This window comes from Anoplolepis gracilipes, chromosome 6, assembly GCF_047496725.1.
Source record: "Anoplolepis gracilipes chromosome 6, ASM4749672v1, whole genome shotgun sequence".
Lineage (NCBI taxonomy): Eukaryota > Metazoa > Arthropoda > Insecta > Hymenoptera > Formicidae > Anoplolepis > Anoplolepis gracilipes.
The window spans coordinates 9,011,218-9,030,501 of record NC_132975.1 but is presented as its reverse complement, the minus strand read 5'-3'; the positions used below and the strand labels follow the sequence as shown (position 1 = coordinate 9,030,501).

The 19,284-nt window shown below is 31.6% G+C and overlaps 1 protein-coding gene across 3 annotated transcripts in view; it reads right to left on the bottom strand.

Moving 5' to 3' along the window:
- Nucleotides 1-4,812: 4,812 nt before the first annotated feature.
- The window catches only part of Sim (bHLH transcription factor single-minded), a 40,824-nt gene continuing 26,352 nt past the window's right edge, over nt 4,813-19,284 (bottom strand). For 2 of the 3 annotated variants that reach the window (XM_072895191.1, XM_072895190.1), the window contains exons 2-9: nt 18,296-18,586; nt 16,273-16,358; nt 15,973-16,062; nt 14,734-14,955; nt 11,632-11,843; nt 10,377-10,483; nt 8,310-8,795; nt 4,813-8,036 (exon numbers count right to left, since the gene is read on the bottom strand). In XM_072895191.1, the coding sequence (XP_072751292.1) occupies nt 7,342-8,036; nt 8,310-8,795; nt 10,377-10,483; nt 11,632-11,843; nt 14,734-14,955; nt 15,973-16,062; nt 16,273-16,358; nt 18,296-18,470 (2,073 nt within the window). In that variant the 5' untranslated portion in view covers nt 18,471-18,586 and the 3' untranslated portion in view covers nt 4,813-7,341. The remainder of the gene's footprint in view (nt 8,037-8,309; nt 8,796-10,376; nt 10,484-11,631; nt 11,844-14,733; nt 14,956-15,972; nt 16,063-16,272; nt 16,359-18,295; nt 18,587-19,284) is intronic. The other variant, XR_012046986.1, reaches the window with a different exon arrangement.

Below are 19,284 nucleotides of genomic sequence, written 5' to 3'. Positions count from 1 at the left end.
TCTGACAATATTTTGCAATAAATAAAAAAATACTGTTTTATAAAATATCCTAGTCGATTTTGATAGATTTTACAATAGATAATAATTTGCCCATTAAAGATTTAGCCAACAGATTATGATAATATAATTTAATATATAATTAAAATGCAGTTTACCAAAGAGATAACTCTCTGCTTTAAATCTATAGATACATTATGTATACTGGAAACTAGTTAATTATAAGTTGACATTTCAGCAGATTTTCATGAACTTAGTATTTATTTAATTTATTGTATAGTAGTACAACTAATATGAATATAATATAAAAACGTAAAGAAACGCTTTTGACTCAATTAAATTTAACCGACTTTAGAAAGGACGATCAAAATTTTATGTCAATAAATTTTTTATTTATGGAACGTATTCACATTTATATAATAATATACGTACAATATAAATAACTATTTTCCAGTCTATATGTTAAATACATTTTCCTTCTATGTCATGTATTGTTCACTTGTTAATTTAAATATGTATATAAATATATATTAAATGTATCTTTTGTGTTGTGCATGTTTTACTCTAATATTTAAGAGAAACATACTCTATTCTATCCAATTAACTGTGTTTAAAAAATTTAGCAACCAAAAATTAATATTACAATACTTTATTATAGCATCATGAAAAAACAATTAGTTAATAAATTCTCATAAAATCCTACATAAATTCTAACGTGTCTCTAGATGTCATAATTAAAATCGATTCTTAATTCAACGCAACAAGTGTTGTGATATTATTTAAAATGTAATGAAGAGAACTATGTAAGAGAAATGGATTTATAAAAATATATATAAATTGATATTAATTTGAAGGTACAAATGTAGTGGTTTTTTTCGGAAGCAAATATAGCATCGATTCACATTCGGTATTCATCGATAGTGCTGCCAATATTAAATATACGGTTTGTGGCAATTTTAGTGGCATGTTGAAAGTGATGGTACTTAGTCGTTGGTTTCCGTTCCGGAAGTGGCGGCGGAATCGCGCGCGGGAATGGCAACGGTGTAGCGGCGGCCAGTGTCGGTAGTGTGTAGGCAATGGCACGGGGATAGGCCGTAATTGGTATAAAATCATCGAGCAAACACATCGGACAAGACAGCCCGGGATTGTGGGCGGCATTGCGTGCCGTCGTCCTGGTTACCGTGGAGGCGATTCCGCTAAAGCGGTCCCTTCGTCCCCGATTGCGCGCAAGTTCGCCGCCGATACAAGTCTGTGTGCGCGTGTGCGTGTATGTGTGCGTTTGTATGTCCTACCGACACCCTTCTCTCTCCCAACGCACCGCCCTTGCCTTTCCTCAACTACATGCCAAATTTACCGCCACCAGCAACGCCAAGGATCACCTCCGACTAGAAGTGATCTTCCGTCCCGCGGTAATCCATCGGTAAAATTATGGTTTTCGAGCAAAATTTGAGATTTTTTTTGTTGCTTATTGATGACGATTAACATTCCGACACGTGTCTTTATAAATTAACTCTGATACGGGAGGGATAATTAGTGAAAATAAAAATTAAAAATGTTATTATTATTAAGTTAGAAATATTGCATACTCATAATTAAACTTAATTTATTCTGATTTCTTTATTGCATTTTTAAATATTTCTTTCATATAGATATGTTATAGCTCTTAAATATTCTTCTAGAACAAATTTAATTTTATCTTATTTTATCTGTGAAAACCGTGATTTATACTACAATCCCATAAATCTCCATAATCCGCATCTTAATGATAAGTAAATACTACACCCTGAGATACAAATGTTTCTATAGCGCACGCAACCTGTCAAGTGTTTAGTTAAAATCTCCCTGCCCCACAAATCCGCCTTTATATCCCTAATCGGCAGAGATAATATTTCTGCGGTACCCACGATGTAGCCGATGCATATGTTACTTTTCGGAGAGTGTCACACGTATCATGTAATGCAATATTTTTTATATAGTCAGAGAAAAAAATCAATTTATCACGCTCTTTTACAAAAATTCAGATTTAATGCCACAGATAAATATTCTACGGGATAAGTCAATAAGAATAGAATAAATATTCTCAATTTTATTAAAAATATCAATAATAAATTAAAGGAAGATAATATAATAAATTAAAAAATTAATATTAAGAAATTAAATAGTATTTTTTAAATAGTTTTTTAATTGTTTTTTTGTAAACTCATTCGATTATAAGAATAATTTTAATATTTTTTATTTTTTATTTCTTTTTAGATGTATGTTGTAATAAAAATACGAAATTATAATAATAAAAAATTTAATAAATAAAAGATTGCGGAAAGAAGTTTGTAATTAGAAAAATATGGCTTGCGCAATCATTCTTTGCTGATTTTGCACGGCCTCATTACTTTTCTTGTATGTGACCCAACTCTCTTATACAATACTTGGATGTTTTACGGTAGAGTAGACGCGCAGCGCGGAGACGTGTTTAAAAGTTTAAGCCTCCCTTTCAGGTCTCATATTTTTACGAGCGACCCGCGCGAGAAGAAACAAAACCACTTGCTATGGCACGATAATTATCCACAGTCTACACTGTTCGAACCGGCCTATTCCTCTCTGCGAGCCGACTTTCAGTATATTATGCTATTTTCGCGCACTATAAATAATCACCGTCTGCATATTTTATCTTGCGATAACGGCGCGTGATAAATATCGAAATTTCTATTTCTTCGTGCTTCTAGTAGGATAAGAACATTTATTGAGATACTCTCTAAGAAATTAAAATTTAATGAGATTTTTTTTAAATTGTGCAACATCAATTTCAAGAAATAGCATTACTTAGTTTGTAATGCATTCACGTCATCGATGTATGCATTGTTAATCTACATAAATCAACTAATTCTTCCGCGTGACTCTGACAATAATCACTTCTTGTCATAATACGTAAAGCAAGCGAAAGAATATGTCAGTCACGATATGAGAGTGTATAATGAGAACGTTCGAGGCGGAATAGTATGAGGGATGCTATTATCGGTCGCGTGCGACGACGTGTCGAAGCAATGCGAAGCCGCGTGCGGCTCGTTAAATTCTTCGGCCGATGAACGGAACGAGCGACCACGATTCTGTGAAATCGGGCGATCACTCGTTACAGAAGGTACCGATTGTCGAATATCGCCCGCGGCGTCGACTTTGGGCACGTGCGATCATACGTCTAAAATTTTTCAGGTCACAGCCTCCAATCAATGTTATCGATATAAAGCTAAAAGTTTTTAAAACATGTCATATTAAAGATTTTTGAGATTTCTTGAACGGGTTCTATTATAATATTATCGTAGACATTCAAAAATATTGTAATGAAAGGATTTCCAGGTTTAGATTTCATTAATGTCATATGTATATTTAGAAAACAAATTTTGTCCTTTATCATTATTACTGCAAAGTTGTCTTATATTTTCTATCTTATTTAATTAATATTGATCTTCAATGGATAATTATCTACTTTAATTTTCTTTGCTATATTTTCAAAAGGGAAATTTGTGGGAGAGTAATACACCTATATCGTTCATAACGGAGTAGATCGACTTTAGGGAAGTTAATGATTCCTAAGAAACTTGTTTTTTATGTGTTTGCTTTGATTGAGCGAGAGAAAGAGGAGAGCTGAATGACGATTATAAAATGGCACGTGTCTTTTTCCAAAGATGTAAAGGGACCTCATGCCGACAAGCACACGACCGCCGAAAGCTAACCGACGGAGAATCATGCAAGGTACAATTAATTTATTGTTTGTGCCAACCGAATGACAATCGGGGTTGCGCGGTAAAAAAGCGGGATCGCGCTGCCTTGTCGTATTTGTGACACAAGGGATCTCGGTTGGATGCTGTGCGATCCGCTTTTGTGAATGATCCCGCTCTTAATTTAATGGTGAGAATCTCACGAAGTTGAATTACCTGAAATGTTCATTATCGCTTTCTTAAAAGGGTTAACGCCGTTTGTTCACATACACACAAATGCACACACCAACTTATTATTTTTTCCTATTATATAATATGCACTCGATAGAAAATAGAAATTTGAAATAACTAATGTGAAAATTTGTACAACTAAATTACTTTAAATATATAAATGTTTTTTCAGATCATTTTTAATTGCTATTTAATAGTACTTTAATCATCTTTTAGAATCTAGTTTTGATTCTAAAATATATAAAATTTTGTAAAAAGTTTCTCATGAATTTTTTTTAGTTGCTTCTTACTGGAGATTAACTTGAATTGAGTTAGGTTAAATTTGGGATTAAGCAAGAATCCATTATGTCGAATTTTGAAAATTTCGACACTTTTTAACCTGAGTATTTTTAAATTTGTCCGCAGTATGGCTATGTGATTTATCTTACAATAATCTCAAAAATCAACAATCTGATTTTAGTAATCTTTAAATTCTTTGTTATTCTTAATGTTAGTAGTAGTTTTGTGGATTACTGAAAATATTCCAACTAGATAACTCAGGATTTTTGGAATATTTTTAACAGATTTATTTATCTTAGATATATCTGAGTTCGTAATAAATAATAGAACAAAATAAATGACTTCACAGATATTTTCATGCCACGATTATTTACATATAATATAAATGTTAAATCATATTTCGTTTATCAAAGAACATTATCTTGTTTAATTACTTTATATATAATATTGTGCAAAGAGTTTTATTTTATCAATTTCTTTTTCGTAAAACATTGCGTTGCATTTACATATTTTTACTTTAACACAAAAATTTACTTTTGCAAAATGGTTTTAAAATGTAGAAGCAGGGATAAGGCAACAAGTTGAAAATACAATATTTTGTCAGAGGAAAATATGAGATATATTTTTTTCTATATATAGGTTTGCGTTATAGTTTTACATATTTACAAGACCTGACGCGGACACGCTTTGCTCGTGCTTCCCCTAGTTACGAAATCTAACACTTTACACATACGATGTAAATAATCTGACTTGTGCCACGTGGATGTATAATCGGCGTTAAAATGGTTGACATTTTTTCTTTAGTGATTTTCGGAGCGTAAAATCACTAAGAAAATATTGGATCTAATTTCCATTTTGATACCGATTCTACATTTATGTCGATTTATACATATGTAATAATCTACGAATTTCTCGTAATAAAATATCTCGCGATGATTAAAGTATACTGAGTTTTGCACTACATGTTTATATTTACAACGGTCATACATTTCTTTTATTTATATTGGCTACACACTCGTTATTATAAAATAAGCATATAATATATAAATATAAATATAATGATACTAATTTTCCGATAAAAAGAATGCGTTTCTTTGGTCGATTGGCACAAGCACCGGTCAGTCTTCGCGAATCAATGTAAATGCTATTATATACAATTTATTTGTATTTTTGTGTACATCTTTTATATATATAAGGACAATTTATACGTCTACATAGTATTTACATTGTATTACGTGTGAGAAGAAAGATCTCGCATTAATGATGTATGTACAGCAACAATACCAATAGCTTTATCAGCATATCTTTTAACATTAGAACATCTTGTTTTAATGCTGCAGATTGAAAAATTGAAAGCATAAAAATAACCCATTTCAAAATATAAAAACTTATTATGTTAAATTTTATATTATATTTAATATACATGTTCAATAGATTATATAAATATATATGTATTTCACATATATGAAATTCAATATGTATTGTAAAAAAATTGAAGACATTAAAATTTATTTAGAGTTTTTAATAAATTTTTACATGGGATTCTTATATTTGATTTAATGATATTATATATATTTGATTTAATGATATTTTCAATACTAAAAAGTGTAAAAAAGAAGCTTGTAAAAATTGAAATATTATTTTGAAGTTTTATCATACGAGTTATTTTAATTTTTTTTATACTTTCAATTTTTCATATATCATTTTTTAATTTAAATGTTTTAATATTAATTAATATGTCATCCAGGGTATTCTCTCATTGAATTCCTTTTTGCAGAAAGTCTTCAGAAGACGCGTCCAGCGCGTGTAAAACATTCTTAATATCTTTCTATATAATGATCACTATTAATTGTGAAATATTCAAAATGAAAAGTTTTATCTAAGTTATAATATATCACGAACTAAATATAATAATTACATTTTGAGATATGTGATACACATTCGTACATAGAAGTTTATAAGTTTGTTTACTCGCAGTTTTTATGACGCGTAAAAATCATCCGTCGAGTGTCATTTGCGCTAATTTTCAGTTACATATAATATCGCTATCATTCAGTCAGCAGACCCACGTTTAATAGTGATTACGCCATTGAGGTAGCCATTTCCCATATTGTGGTCATCCAAACTGCATTCTTTATTATTTTGAAAATGATATTAAGATCGTGAATTGCACTCTATGTTATTGTTTATATTGTAATTATATTGATCCCACCAAGCCTTCGTAATTTTTAAAACCGTCATCTTTAAATTTAGTTAATCATTAAAAAATGATAATCGATGTTATTAATTCACATCATTTTAAATCTAATAGCATTTTTAATAGTATTTATCACAGCTGATAAAGAATATTGAAATCAAAGAGATTGTTTCGATCAGTATCTTATTATCAGTCGTTGATGTTGCTATTTTACTGTGAGATGATAATATGGATAAAAGAGCAAAATATGTGCAGCGTAGGATTATCAGCAGGATCGATTATATGTTTCCTGAAGATTAGTCCACAGGATGGAATTAGCCATTTTGTCGCAACTTTTTTCCACTACATGGAATTTTGTGGGACATCTGTCAGTAATGAAAGAAATATCTTCAAATAGTTTATCATTCCTATTAAATATACTTTCAAAAATTATTTGATTGTTGATAACTTCCACACAATATGCGAAAATAAATATATGAATAATAATATTAAACACACTTTTAAAAACTACATATAGGAGTAAATTTAATATCAAAACATGAGAATTAATCTTCATTTTTGTAACATTTAATTATTAATAACAATAATGATTAATAACAATATTTTGCCATCTCTTTGATGATACTTATCTTTTGCTATTGATTACGAGTTACCTTTCAAAATCGAGACGTTTCTTTCCTCCATCTTCCAGAGTCGTTTATAGGGTGTAACGTAAGTGACGTGAGACCCTGAAGTATTATAGGAACCGCTATTCGTTTGATGCTCAGAATATTGTTCTCCACTGCATTCTGTTTCTGCGCATTGACGTTGCTGCTGTTGATGATGATTATGGTGATGATGATGATGACGATGGTGATGATGATGCCCGCACACACCGTCGTCGCAAGCGGCGTCAAAGTGCTACGTGCAAGGCACCTCGAATTGATGTCAGTGAACAAATTGATGATGTGTTTCATAATGAGACTGATGGTGCAACGGCGGCGTACCCCCACTGACTGGCGCCGTTTGATGCGCGTGCAAATCCTGGGAAACAGTGTTAGGACTATACTGTTGGGAATCGACGATGACGCTGGTGTAGCCAGTCGACGAAGTATCCAGGTGATGATGATGAGGGTGCTTCACCGTTGCATTACCGTTGCTATGGTGAGGCTGACCACAAGAGTGACCTTGCTGGTAGCCTTCGTGATGTTGAAGCGTCGCGGCGTAGCTTTCATTGTTATTGAAACCACAATTTGGGTACATGATGACGCCACCTGCCTCGTTTAATGTCGTCGACGATGTCGAATCTGCTGGCATATGATGATGATGATGATGCGATGAGTGATATCCGGATGGTAGTAGAGAATTCGTCAAGTGCACCTCAAGACCATCTGTGCTACCGCAGGAACTCGAAGACGTTGAGTAAGGTCGTTTCTGCTGGCCGCTCTGAGGACTGTGTTGTTGTTGTTGTTCAAGAGACGTCAGAGGGTTTGCCTGGTGTAATAGGTGCTGAGGATGCTGTCGTTTCTGCTGATTATTCTGCGGACTCTGTTGGATGGTCAAGGAGGTAGCGTGGTGCAAAAGGTGCTGATGATGCGTTTCTTGTTGATGTTGTAGAGTGTTTACGGAGTCTTGGTGGAGATCTTGAAATTATAAGGCAAATAAATGATATCGAGTTAGAAATCAACTATATAATACTTATTTATAATAATGATTTTATTAGAAAAATTGGTGCACAACAATAAAGGAAGATGGAACTGTGCGACAAAATTTTTTATTTTTACTGTTTTTTTTTTATTTTTAATCATTTTTATTTATAATATATTATAATATATAATTATTTAAAAGCTGTAAAAGAAAAAAAATATTAAAATTTAAATATGCTATTATTGAATAAAAATTAATTTTAGACTCACCACTGTATTGATAGAATAAATCCGGACTATAGTAAGCGCTGTCTTCGTGAGTCGCACCGTTAATACTGTGCGAAGCGTACGGCGATGATGACAGATAATGGTTATGATTTGTTGAGCCCGTCATATATTCCGAATTGGGGTAGCCAGAGCTATCAGCGTAATCTGTATCGGGTGGTTCCTTGGTCCTACTACGATAAGAAGGCGGACTCGGGCTGTGATTGTCCAAGTCATTTGCACCAATCGTAGGTGTTGAGACGGGTGCGCTCGGCGGATTTCCGGGACTCGAGCACGACGACTTTTGCTCGCAATTCAGGATAAGTCCGGTGCTTTCGGTAGCCGTCAATACATAATTTACGGATACGATGCAGTGCGGCCGCGAACTTCTTGAATTATGCACAATAGTCACGTACGATTGCATCCATACCCAGCCACCAGTCTTGGTCAGAAACCTGTAGTATCTCGTCGTCACTTGACCTTTGCGCAATACTGCCAACAAGGCAATGGTGATCGTTAGTAAAATTTAATATCATGAAAGATTTTTATAATATTTTTGTAAACTTTATTATATTTTACATGATTATAATCTATAGTATATTAAAAGTACACTAATGTGTTTATATGCATATGTACATTACTGAATTTTCTTTCGTACATTTATCTCATTTTTATAAGATTTATATTTGATATCAATTTAACTTTTAGCAATCATCCTAGAAAAAATAAGCGTAAAGAAAGAGTTGTTTGAATTTAATGAAAAAAAAAAAAAAATTTAATAATCCAAGAAGGAGAAAAATTATGCATACGATCTCTTAGGAAAAATATCTTTCAGACATCCATTTGATGCCGTCGTCAAATTGCGAAAAAAAACGAGCAGGATAGACATAGCGACATCGCGCAATCCGCAGGCGCAGACATTAGCGGCATTATGTCAGGTTCCCTTCGAGTCGCGCTCGTGAAACTGCGAGTCTGTTCAAACAGTGATAGCAGTAACAGCCTCCTACCTCTCTCTCACCTCTCGCTAAATCTCCCTCTTCCACTTCCTCTCGCTATCTTCCTCTCTCTCTCTCTCTCTTTCTCATACACACACACACACACACACACACACCCACACAAAGAAAGAGAGAGAGAGAGAGAAAAGTATAGACACGCGCGCATGCCAACGGCCTCCTCTTTTCGTCGGCGCACTGTGGCAGCATTGTTCAATCAATAATGTACACCCTAGGTATACCACGTGTGCTCGTACTTATTGTCAGAATAAGCGCGCGCGATGGCGTTTCGGGAGAGAAAAGGTGGAAAAGAGTGAAAATACATATATTGTAACTATGCGACACGCGAGAAACGTGAGAAAAGATCAAAGAATTTTTCATAAGGGCGATGTAAAGGCGTCGCCGAGTTAAGCAGCGTCAGCTGCTTTCGGTTCACGAAGAGCCTATCCTCCTCGAGTAGCATGTCGACTTAAGAGTACCTTCGTCCTTCGTCGGACTATTGGTCGACGCAGAAAATATCGAGGAAAATATTTTCAAACGTTTGTTTCAAAGTTATTCTTTTGGATTTGCATATGATTGAGTCTCTTGAAAATAGACTTTCAGGGAAAATATATACAATGACAATATAATATATCCAAAACAGAGTATTTTTGCAACCATCTTTCCATGTAAATAATCGCATTATACAAGAGCAAAATTTAAAAGTAGCTTTTTGATTTTATTAGTGAATACTTTTGATAGAAATTTCTTAATATAAAACAAAACGATTTATTAATATATATTAAAATATTTTAAACAAGTTTAAGTTTATGCAGTTTGTTAAATAAATAGCTAGAGTATAGAATTAAATTAAATTATTTAAAAAGAGAAATAAATGAATTTTTTTGCTGACTATAAAATACATAAATATTATATTTAATTGTAACAGATACTATTAAATATATTTTCTATGTGATCTATTAAAAAGATAATTGTAAATAGTACTAAAATTATTTAATCTGTCCGATAAAAGAGTTTTATAACGAATAATAGTAGAATATTAGTAGAAAGGAAAATAATAGTAGAAAGGAATATCACTTACAAACATGATGAGCATGTCTCAGCTGCAAGACATCGCATCCATGTACATAGTGGTATAACGTCTTCTCGATGAGATCTGGCGGGTCGTATCCTGTTAATTGGGCTACCCTATAATAACATAAGATACGCTGATAAATAATTTTTTCCCAGCTCTCTCTTTGCGAGTTTATTATATCTTTTTACATCTTACTGCTTAGTGCAGTAAACCTTTTTCTCTAAAAGGATTTTTTTGGGGGGAAAATTTAAATATATTTATGTTTATAATTATGTTTAATTTTTTGAAACGTAGAAATGCGTCTATATCTTCTTTAATCACACGCAATTAATATAATTCACAACGTGTCATATATCACTCACACGCAATGTTAACAAAACTACAGTCCAACAGATCTGCCGATTGTTCTTCGTATCGAGCTTGTTTTTGTCCGGATTTATGGTGCGAGCGTCGCAAGTTTGCACAATGCGCGCTAGCCGATTCCGACGTATGTATGTATAATATAAAATTTCATCGCGCTCTTCTATCCGCTCTATATTTATACTGCATCACGTGTTCGTTCCCAGTGAACGAGCGGGTGCGTAACGCGGGCTCGTCAGGCTCACCGATATTTATTTGCCGTGGATGGAAAGGAAAAAAAAGGATATGTACGCGGTAGCACTCGGTAACACGAACCTGTTTTTAATGGCCATACCCCCCCCCCTCAACCGGGGGCACCGCGCGCGGGCCCTCCATCGAAATATTAACGGTGCAATACGACACCCAACTATAATTACATTGGAAATAAATAATCCACTGTGTCCCGGTGCTCGAGTCAACGCTGTTCGCTTCCTCTTGCAACGTTAAGAGATCCTCCACTAGTAAAACAAGTTTATTCGAGAGAAATATATATATATATATATATATATATATATATATATACATATATATATAATTTTTATTTTATATCTACATATATATAAATTTGTATTAAATTATTACGCAATTAATATTATACATTTTGCTTTACCTATATATATATGTACTTTTTGGACATATATAATTTTTTTTATTTATGTACTTATTATTGACAACTAACTTTCTTATTAGTTAAAATTAATTGATTAATTTCTATTTATATATATTTTTGAAATTATAGATCAACAAGAAAGTATGAAAAAAATATGGAAACGATACTTTATACTGATAATATTTTTATAAAAAAATATGAAGAAAATATAAAAAAAGAAATGATTTAATAAACATATCGTCAAAATCTTACCGCGCATCGAGAAATATGAGCTTCAGGTCGAGCGATGCCCGGAACATGAACATGTTGTGGTGCAATTTGATTTCGGTTATGGAACTCGTCGGCAGCGAATGGCCCACCGCCAATAAGCCGACATTACGGACGCATCGGCTAATACCGTCCTCGTATTCAGACCCGATAGGCAGCTCCACGATGCATTTTAAATAACCGGAACAATGTATGACCTGAAAAACCAAATCAAAAAAACGCCATATAAGCTTCGCGTTCTTAAAGTTTCTTAAATACATATTTACAATTTTTCCAAGTTGCTTAGAGATTAATCTAATATATTATTTATATATTATTATATATTTTATGTTTTCTTGATACATGTCTTCCATTTTTAAATCAATATTCTCAATCATATTCTTCTTACATAAAATATTCGCAGAGAACCTGAAAAACTTGACATATCAATCTTTTTTTCCATTTTCTATATTTCTGACAGCTCATTCATCCAAATGAATTCTTACCACGTGTGTAACACGTTACATGCAGTTCGAAATGCATACGAACGTTTCGCCACATTATTCTTTTGGCCGAGTAAGTGCGATACTCAAGTAACTCCTTTGCGTACTGTCGTTGAAGTACAGATATTCACGCGAAACAACGGCAAATTAACAATTCCTGCTTAATTGAATGGCCGATGATGCGGAAAAAGCCTCGCTGAATGTCACGCTCCCGTCTCGAGTACCGGCAAATTTGTGAAGCAAATAGGTCCCTTATTATGCCCGTGTTGCATATGCCACCTCGTATGCAATCCCGGTGCATCAGCACGCGAGAGGGATTTGAAGAGAGTTAAAAAAGAGGGCGACCACCCTTGATCTCACGCATGTCTCGCCAAACAAAGCAATCAAAGCTCAATAAAATATTTTTGATAACTTGATTCTCTAATAAATGTTAAAATTGAATTATAAATTTTAAAAAGAATAATCAAATTATATTGATTGAAAATTAGACTAAACAGTTGATTGTAGAATGAAATACAAACTAAGAAATAATTTTGAATAAACTGAAAACACAACTTATTAGTATAATTAAAAGAAATAGTTTACAAAATGACGTAAAAAATTTCTTTAAATATATTAAAATTATATATAATAATTTAAAGTTACATCGTTGAATTTTATACTATTATTTCATATTTATATGAAATATTAAAAATTTTAAATAATCAAAAATCTAGATAAACATAGATAATCGAGATAATCGTAGTTAATCGAGTTTAACGAATTCTTTAATTCTTTCTGAAGATTTCTTGACACACTAATATTTGGACTAGGCTTTTTTTGTCACTTAAATTTCACGCAGTCGTCAATTCGAGTAATTTCCGTTCGAGCGTTGACACAAGAAAAGCCAACTATAATCCGGTCTTTGTACGTCTATAAGTATCGTAGGGATAAGTTTCTCTTGTCCCCGTCTCTCGCCTGACCTAACAGCTCGGGGTTGCATTCATGGTTTTATCCCTGTCGGGGATCTTCCGCTTGTGATTTTGTCGAGGGCTACGATAATCATGGCACTATAGTTTGAACGAGCTATTTGCTAAACATTTTTCTCCATAAGAGCTTGTTTTCCTCGGTTAGCAAGTGTAAGGTATGTAGCGTAACATCCCCCTTCGTCCTTCATCGGAACGATAATGTCCGTTATTGCTAGAGCATATGTTGAAAGTTTGGCGATGACCGGGGAAAGTTATTCCAGACAATCTTACCCGATTTCGGAAAATTAAAGCTTCTACTCCCCTTTCATAAATCGAGATCAATGTCGGTCTGTGATTTTTCGCAATTTGCGCAGCAAAACTCGTAAGTCTGATTAATCGTGCATGTTGATTGAAATCGATTCGGTAAATATCTGAAAAAGCGAACAGTCGAAAAAAGTCATATTTTATGAAAATTAAGCTTTTCAGATTATTAAATATATATACTTATTTAATATTAAAAATATACATTTTTTTAACTAACTCAATTTCAAATATATGATATATAAAATGCTGCTTTTTTAAATTTTTTTTTACAAGCATCAATTCTTTTTTATAATATATCAATAATATGTTATCAGTGCCTATACATAATCTTTCGAGAAAAAAAAATATATAATTTATAAAAATTATTTTTTATAGACACAAATTGAATAAGAATTTTAGTATTATCCATCTTTTGATGCTTATTTGTTTTCTAATAATCGCGCGTGACCGATACAATAGCATCCCTACTTAACTATTGTTCAGTATTTAAATTTTTATTCTCTCTTTTATGTTTTCACACATGATTACATATAATGCTCTTGCATTATAACTATTAACACTAAGTCGTTTATACGCTTAAATGTTCATCTTCCATCTTCAAGTTGTAATTGTACACAGTAAAAAACATTTTGTATTTTTGTTGAAATTTTCTTGTGTAGAAATTTTTGTGTTAAATTTTTAACATACTCTTATGTTAATATAACATACTGTCGTTATGTTATTTTAACTTTTCTACATTGAGTTAATATTCACCGTTTTTAAGAGTTAAAACAACACAATTAACAAGTAAATCTTACATTAATTTATATTTTTATGTTAATTTTTTACATATTACTTGTTTACATATTTGCCTTCTTTTAAATTAACATTAAAATTAGAGTGGATAAATTGGGACACGAAATGTGTTAAATTTAACACAAAATTTTTTACCGTGTAATGAATATTGGCTTACACTAGAAAGAGTAATAATTATTTTCTATTCTCTGTTTTTATAGAAATATCATATTATTTAGAGTTCTTAAATTCTTAAAATTATTACTTTAAATTGAGCAGTATTTGAAAATTTCTGACTTATATTTTAAAAAATAAGATGCACAAAATATTTCTTTAATTTATACTTAATACTTGTCATTATTACAATAATCTATAAAAATTATAATATTAAAACTCTTATTTGAGAAGAGAAAAGAGTTAGAGAAAGTTCAAATTTTAATTAAATATAATACGATATAGTAACATTTCCTGAATTATGATAAACGTGATCTTTCCAGAATGCTTGATATGTTAAGTATTTTTTATGAAAATTTTGTTCTTTTTTTTGTATCTTTATTTACCTTGTATCCTTCCGTAACAAGACCCGCGTTTCTTTTCGCCAGAATGCATTTCATTCTGAGGAGAAAGGCACGTTCCAGCTCGATCTCGCCTCGCGAATTCGGCGGCGGAAATGTAAAACCCGCGAGATCCGCGGGACTTTGGGGAAGATTCAGCACGGAAATCATCTCGTTGCGATCGTCCGGATAAATATACTCGAATATACTATTTCCTGTTAATTCCACCTGTACACATGAACAGTTACCGTAGTCATCATCAATAGTTTTTGAATTAATGCAAATTTTTGGACGTAACAATATAACATGCGAATAATGTATTATACTCAAAAAAATATTTTGCTAATGTAGATAGATTTCTGGATGTCTCAGTTAAAATTTATTGCTACTTTTTGTATCTGTTAGAATATTGTTTGTCACGTATAGAATTTATAGCAGCAATATTCTAGCAATATCTCTAGAAAATTTAGATGCCACTGCCAAATATTAATCACAAATATAATTGTCCTTGACAATAGGCCTTAAAGATAGGCATCGCAGAAAAATTTTCGGTCTAAATTACACTAATAGTACAGATATAAATTCTGTCTCTGTCATTTAAATTGATTAAGTGCAAAATATATGCAGTATCACAGTATTTGTTAATAATTTATTTGTTTCAGTTAATTTTTTACACCTAGCAAATTTTTGTTGAAGTTGCAAGATTATTTTTTTGAGTGTATAATGTGACATATACAAGGTGTCCGGTAATTGATGAAAAACCTGTTAATGGCAGATTTTTTAGATTATTTGGAGTCGATTCTTCCTCAGCGAAAGTATCGAGAGACGTTACCATTTTTTGCAAGTTATTAATTTTTATCATATATCTTTGTAATTAGATCTTAAATTAAAATTCCATTACAGTAAACTTTATCTGAAATTAACTGAAGAATGTAGTTTTGGTAATTTTTTAACTTCAAAAAGTTTAGTTTAGTTTTTTTTCATGAATTACCGGACACCCTGTATATCGTACAATAATGTAATTTTGCACGAGAAAATTTGATTGAGAATTGCATGCAAAATATTTTTTTTACATGATTTATCTATTTTGACATTTTCTTGATAAAATTTTGTTTATATTTATTTATGAAAAATAGTAATCATGCTAATATGTAACAATTAAATGTAAATGATCGAATCCATTTTCCTCGAAATTATCAAAATAACATTATTAATTAATTAAATAAATGAGGGGATATCTCCCACCTGCGACAAACCTAAGTGCACGCTAGCTGTCTCGCTAATGTACATAATTTTCCCGTCAGGCGCCACGACGAATATAAACCCATCCAGTGTCTGCAGTCAGAAATCATCTGTTATCACAGTTTTAATTCACAACTTGTACGCGAATATAAGTATATAACTAAAATAATTTTATTCAATTTTAATTCGTTAAAATTTTACGAGTAGAAAATATTGACGCGTATTCTCGACGTGAAAAAATTCTATACTACATTAATATTAATACTATAAATCGATAGGAATATAATGAAAACGTTCACGTACTTGTAAAAGATGAGAGCCGAGTTCCTTGATGGCTGCTTCCAGGGGATTATTGGGTGGGGGTGCAGCACCCCATTCGTCTCCGAGACCTGGAAAATTTGGAGTTTATTAAAAAATCAGTTTCTTATATTGAAAGCAAACATACATATGTCTATTTGAAAATATATCATTTTTCAAACAAAATATATTGAACAACACATTGTGCTTGACGCATATATACATTGCATTTAAAATAATTATTAAATTTTTATATTTTAAATGATAGTAACAGAGTTTCTTTAGTATTTCCACAAATTATTAGTGTTCTATAAATAAAAGTTTTAAAATAATTTGTCATAATTTAACGAAATTTATTTTTTATCTTTATTTTTTTATAACTTGTTAGTATAATTTATTTTACTTTGAAAATTTTTAACGTTTATTTCAACGAAGATATCACACAAACAGAAAAAAATAACACGATATTTTTGTTATCCTTATATCCAACATATGTTTCATGCACAATGTGTAATCAAATCTACACATGTATTCCTTATCTGTTCATTAATCTCAGTATGCATAAATGAAACGTAAACATTTTCTGCCACACATAAGATTACGAAAAGCTTAATTTAGTTACTTTTTTGCTGACGGATTCTCTTTTTAATATTTTTAAAGTATTCAATTTTAGTCTATTTTATATAGCATTTATATTTCATAATTATAGATTAATACAGTCAATGCGTTTAGTTACTTTGTTAATAAATTATTTTACGTTAAATTTCGCTGTGATATTCAATAATTTTGGGAATTATTTATATGCAGTACGTAAATGTTCGTAATACAGATATCATATTATCTGAAGCATATTTCTTTAGAGTTCGATTGTCAACTGGCACACTTCTTGGACACATCGTCAATCTTATTTTAATACACGACATATCCAATCTTTTTTGGTGATCAACATACAATAGTGTGTATTTGATAGACAGCTCGATCCATGTCAAAAGAAGGGAATAATCTCAATTCAAAGTTCTTTCCTATCATTACGATACATCGAAAATTCTATTTCATTGGAATCTGATGTAACAAGTCTGAGAAACATGAAAAATAAATCTCATTTCAATGAATTTTATCAAGATCTGATCGATGTTATCTTTGAATCGCTGTTACGTTAACTGAAAAGAAAGAGAGAGGGAGAGAGATCGATGTTATACAATTAATAAATCGCATACTTTTTTTTTAAATCCAAAATAATATTTATAATACATTGCATTTAACATCGATTTATTTTTGATAATTTTATTAAGATAATAGGTTAATCTTGTGGTAATAATCGACGGCAATCGACCTCTTAAAAAATTTTACGCTTGCTTTTCAACAAAGTGTTCGAAGAAGCGCCCTAAAAGCGTCGTCATGAGGACGCCGTGTCTCTTTTTCCCGAGAATAAAGACGGGACGGTCGTTCTAGAGGGATGCAGCCACTTGAAATTCAATTCGTCGATGTCGTAAGAGGGAGAATCGAACTGGGGAAGGCCTTTGTAACACTATAACGGCCCCCATGCTTTGCTTACAAAGCGCCGAGGACTAACAATGCATTAAGTGCGCAATCACATCCATCTCATCCGATACTATTTGCCCTTTGCGACTAAGAGTCCGGTGGCTAAATTCGCGAATACCAGCCCTTGCAGGTAGTAAAAACAAAAAGGTTACAAATTAATTCGCGGCTATTAGCCCTCAATTATTGCGGTTAAATTTGAATAGCGTAACAATATTCTGATGATTTTAGGTTTTTTCGGATAAGCGAATGGTATTGTAATTTACATTAATAATCAACATTAATTTTCTCTCTCTCTCTCTCTCTCTTTCTATTTTCATTTATTTTTATGATTCCTTTTCATAATAAGTAAAAATACCATAATACAAAGAGAGATTACCTTGTTATACGATAATAATACACACATAACGAAATAATATTTGTAAAGTGAATTTTTAAATAATTATTAAGAACAGAAGATATTAATAATTTGCAATTTTCATTTTATTACCATGAGGAAAAACAGCTCTCATTTTGAGATAACTAGTGGTGAGTCTGATAATGCTGGCTTTATCCAACTGTGTCGTTATGGCAGCTGGTAGAGGCAGCAACTTCGCTAACTCTAGAAATTCTTGATTTTCTTTAACGCGGCGCGATCGCGCAGCGTTTTTGCTTTTCTCTTTCATCACGACTTCCTGCGGATGTCCGGATGAGGCAAGGCCGATCGAATTATTGTTATTGTGATGAGGACAGTGTGGACGATGCGAGCTCAGATCCAGCGTGTCTGAGGAAGGGCTGCCGCCTGTAAATAGATAAAAAATAGACATTTTAATTTATATTAATTGCATTATAAGAATAAGTTGCAAATTAGAAAATCTGACTCTTTTATTATACAACGACACAATTCGAGTATATTTAGTACATATATACTATATATTTGAATATATATAAATATAAAATCCAACAAAAAAATCGAATTATAAAATCTTAATTATATGCATATATATGTGAAATTTTAGATTTTATAATTAGATTTTTTTGCATTTTATGGTATAATATAATATTATAAAACATTACATATACATTCTCTTGAAATATTGTAAAGCATTTCAATTGTATAGTATATTACTCACATAACAAATTAATTATATATTTTCATTCTATTTTTATTATTGAAATTTTAAGATTTTTAAATCTTAAGAAAAGCTTTAAATTTCTAAAATTGAGAAGTAAAATATCTATTTCCAAATATAATAATTTCTCTTATTATAAATTAAGAAAAAAAATCAGAATTATTCGTGATTTTCAAATAATTATGCATCTGTTTTAATATATATAATTTGGTAACAAAATTTAATATTACCAGCTAAAAATTTAATATTATTAAATAAAATTGAAAAAAATACTGGCTCAATGTATGTCGCACATTCATATATGTAAGTATACGCGAGAAATTCCTAAAGATACAATTTAATACATCAAATGGTGTTAGGGATTTAT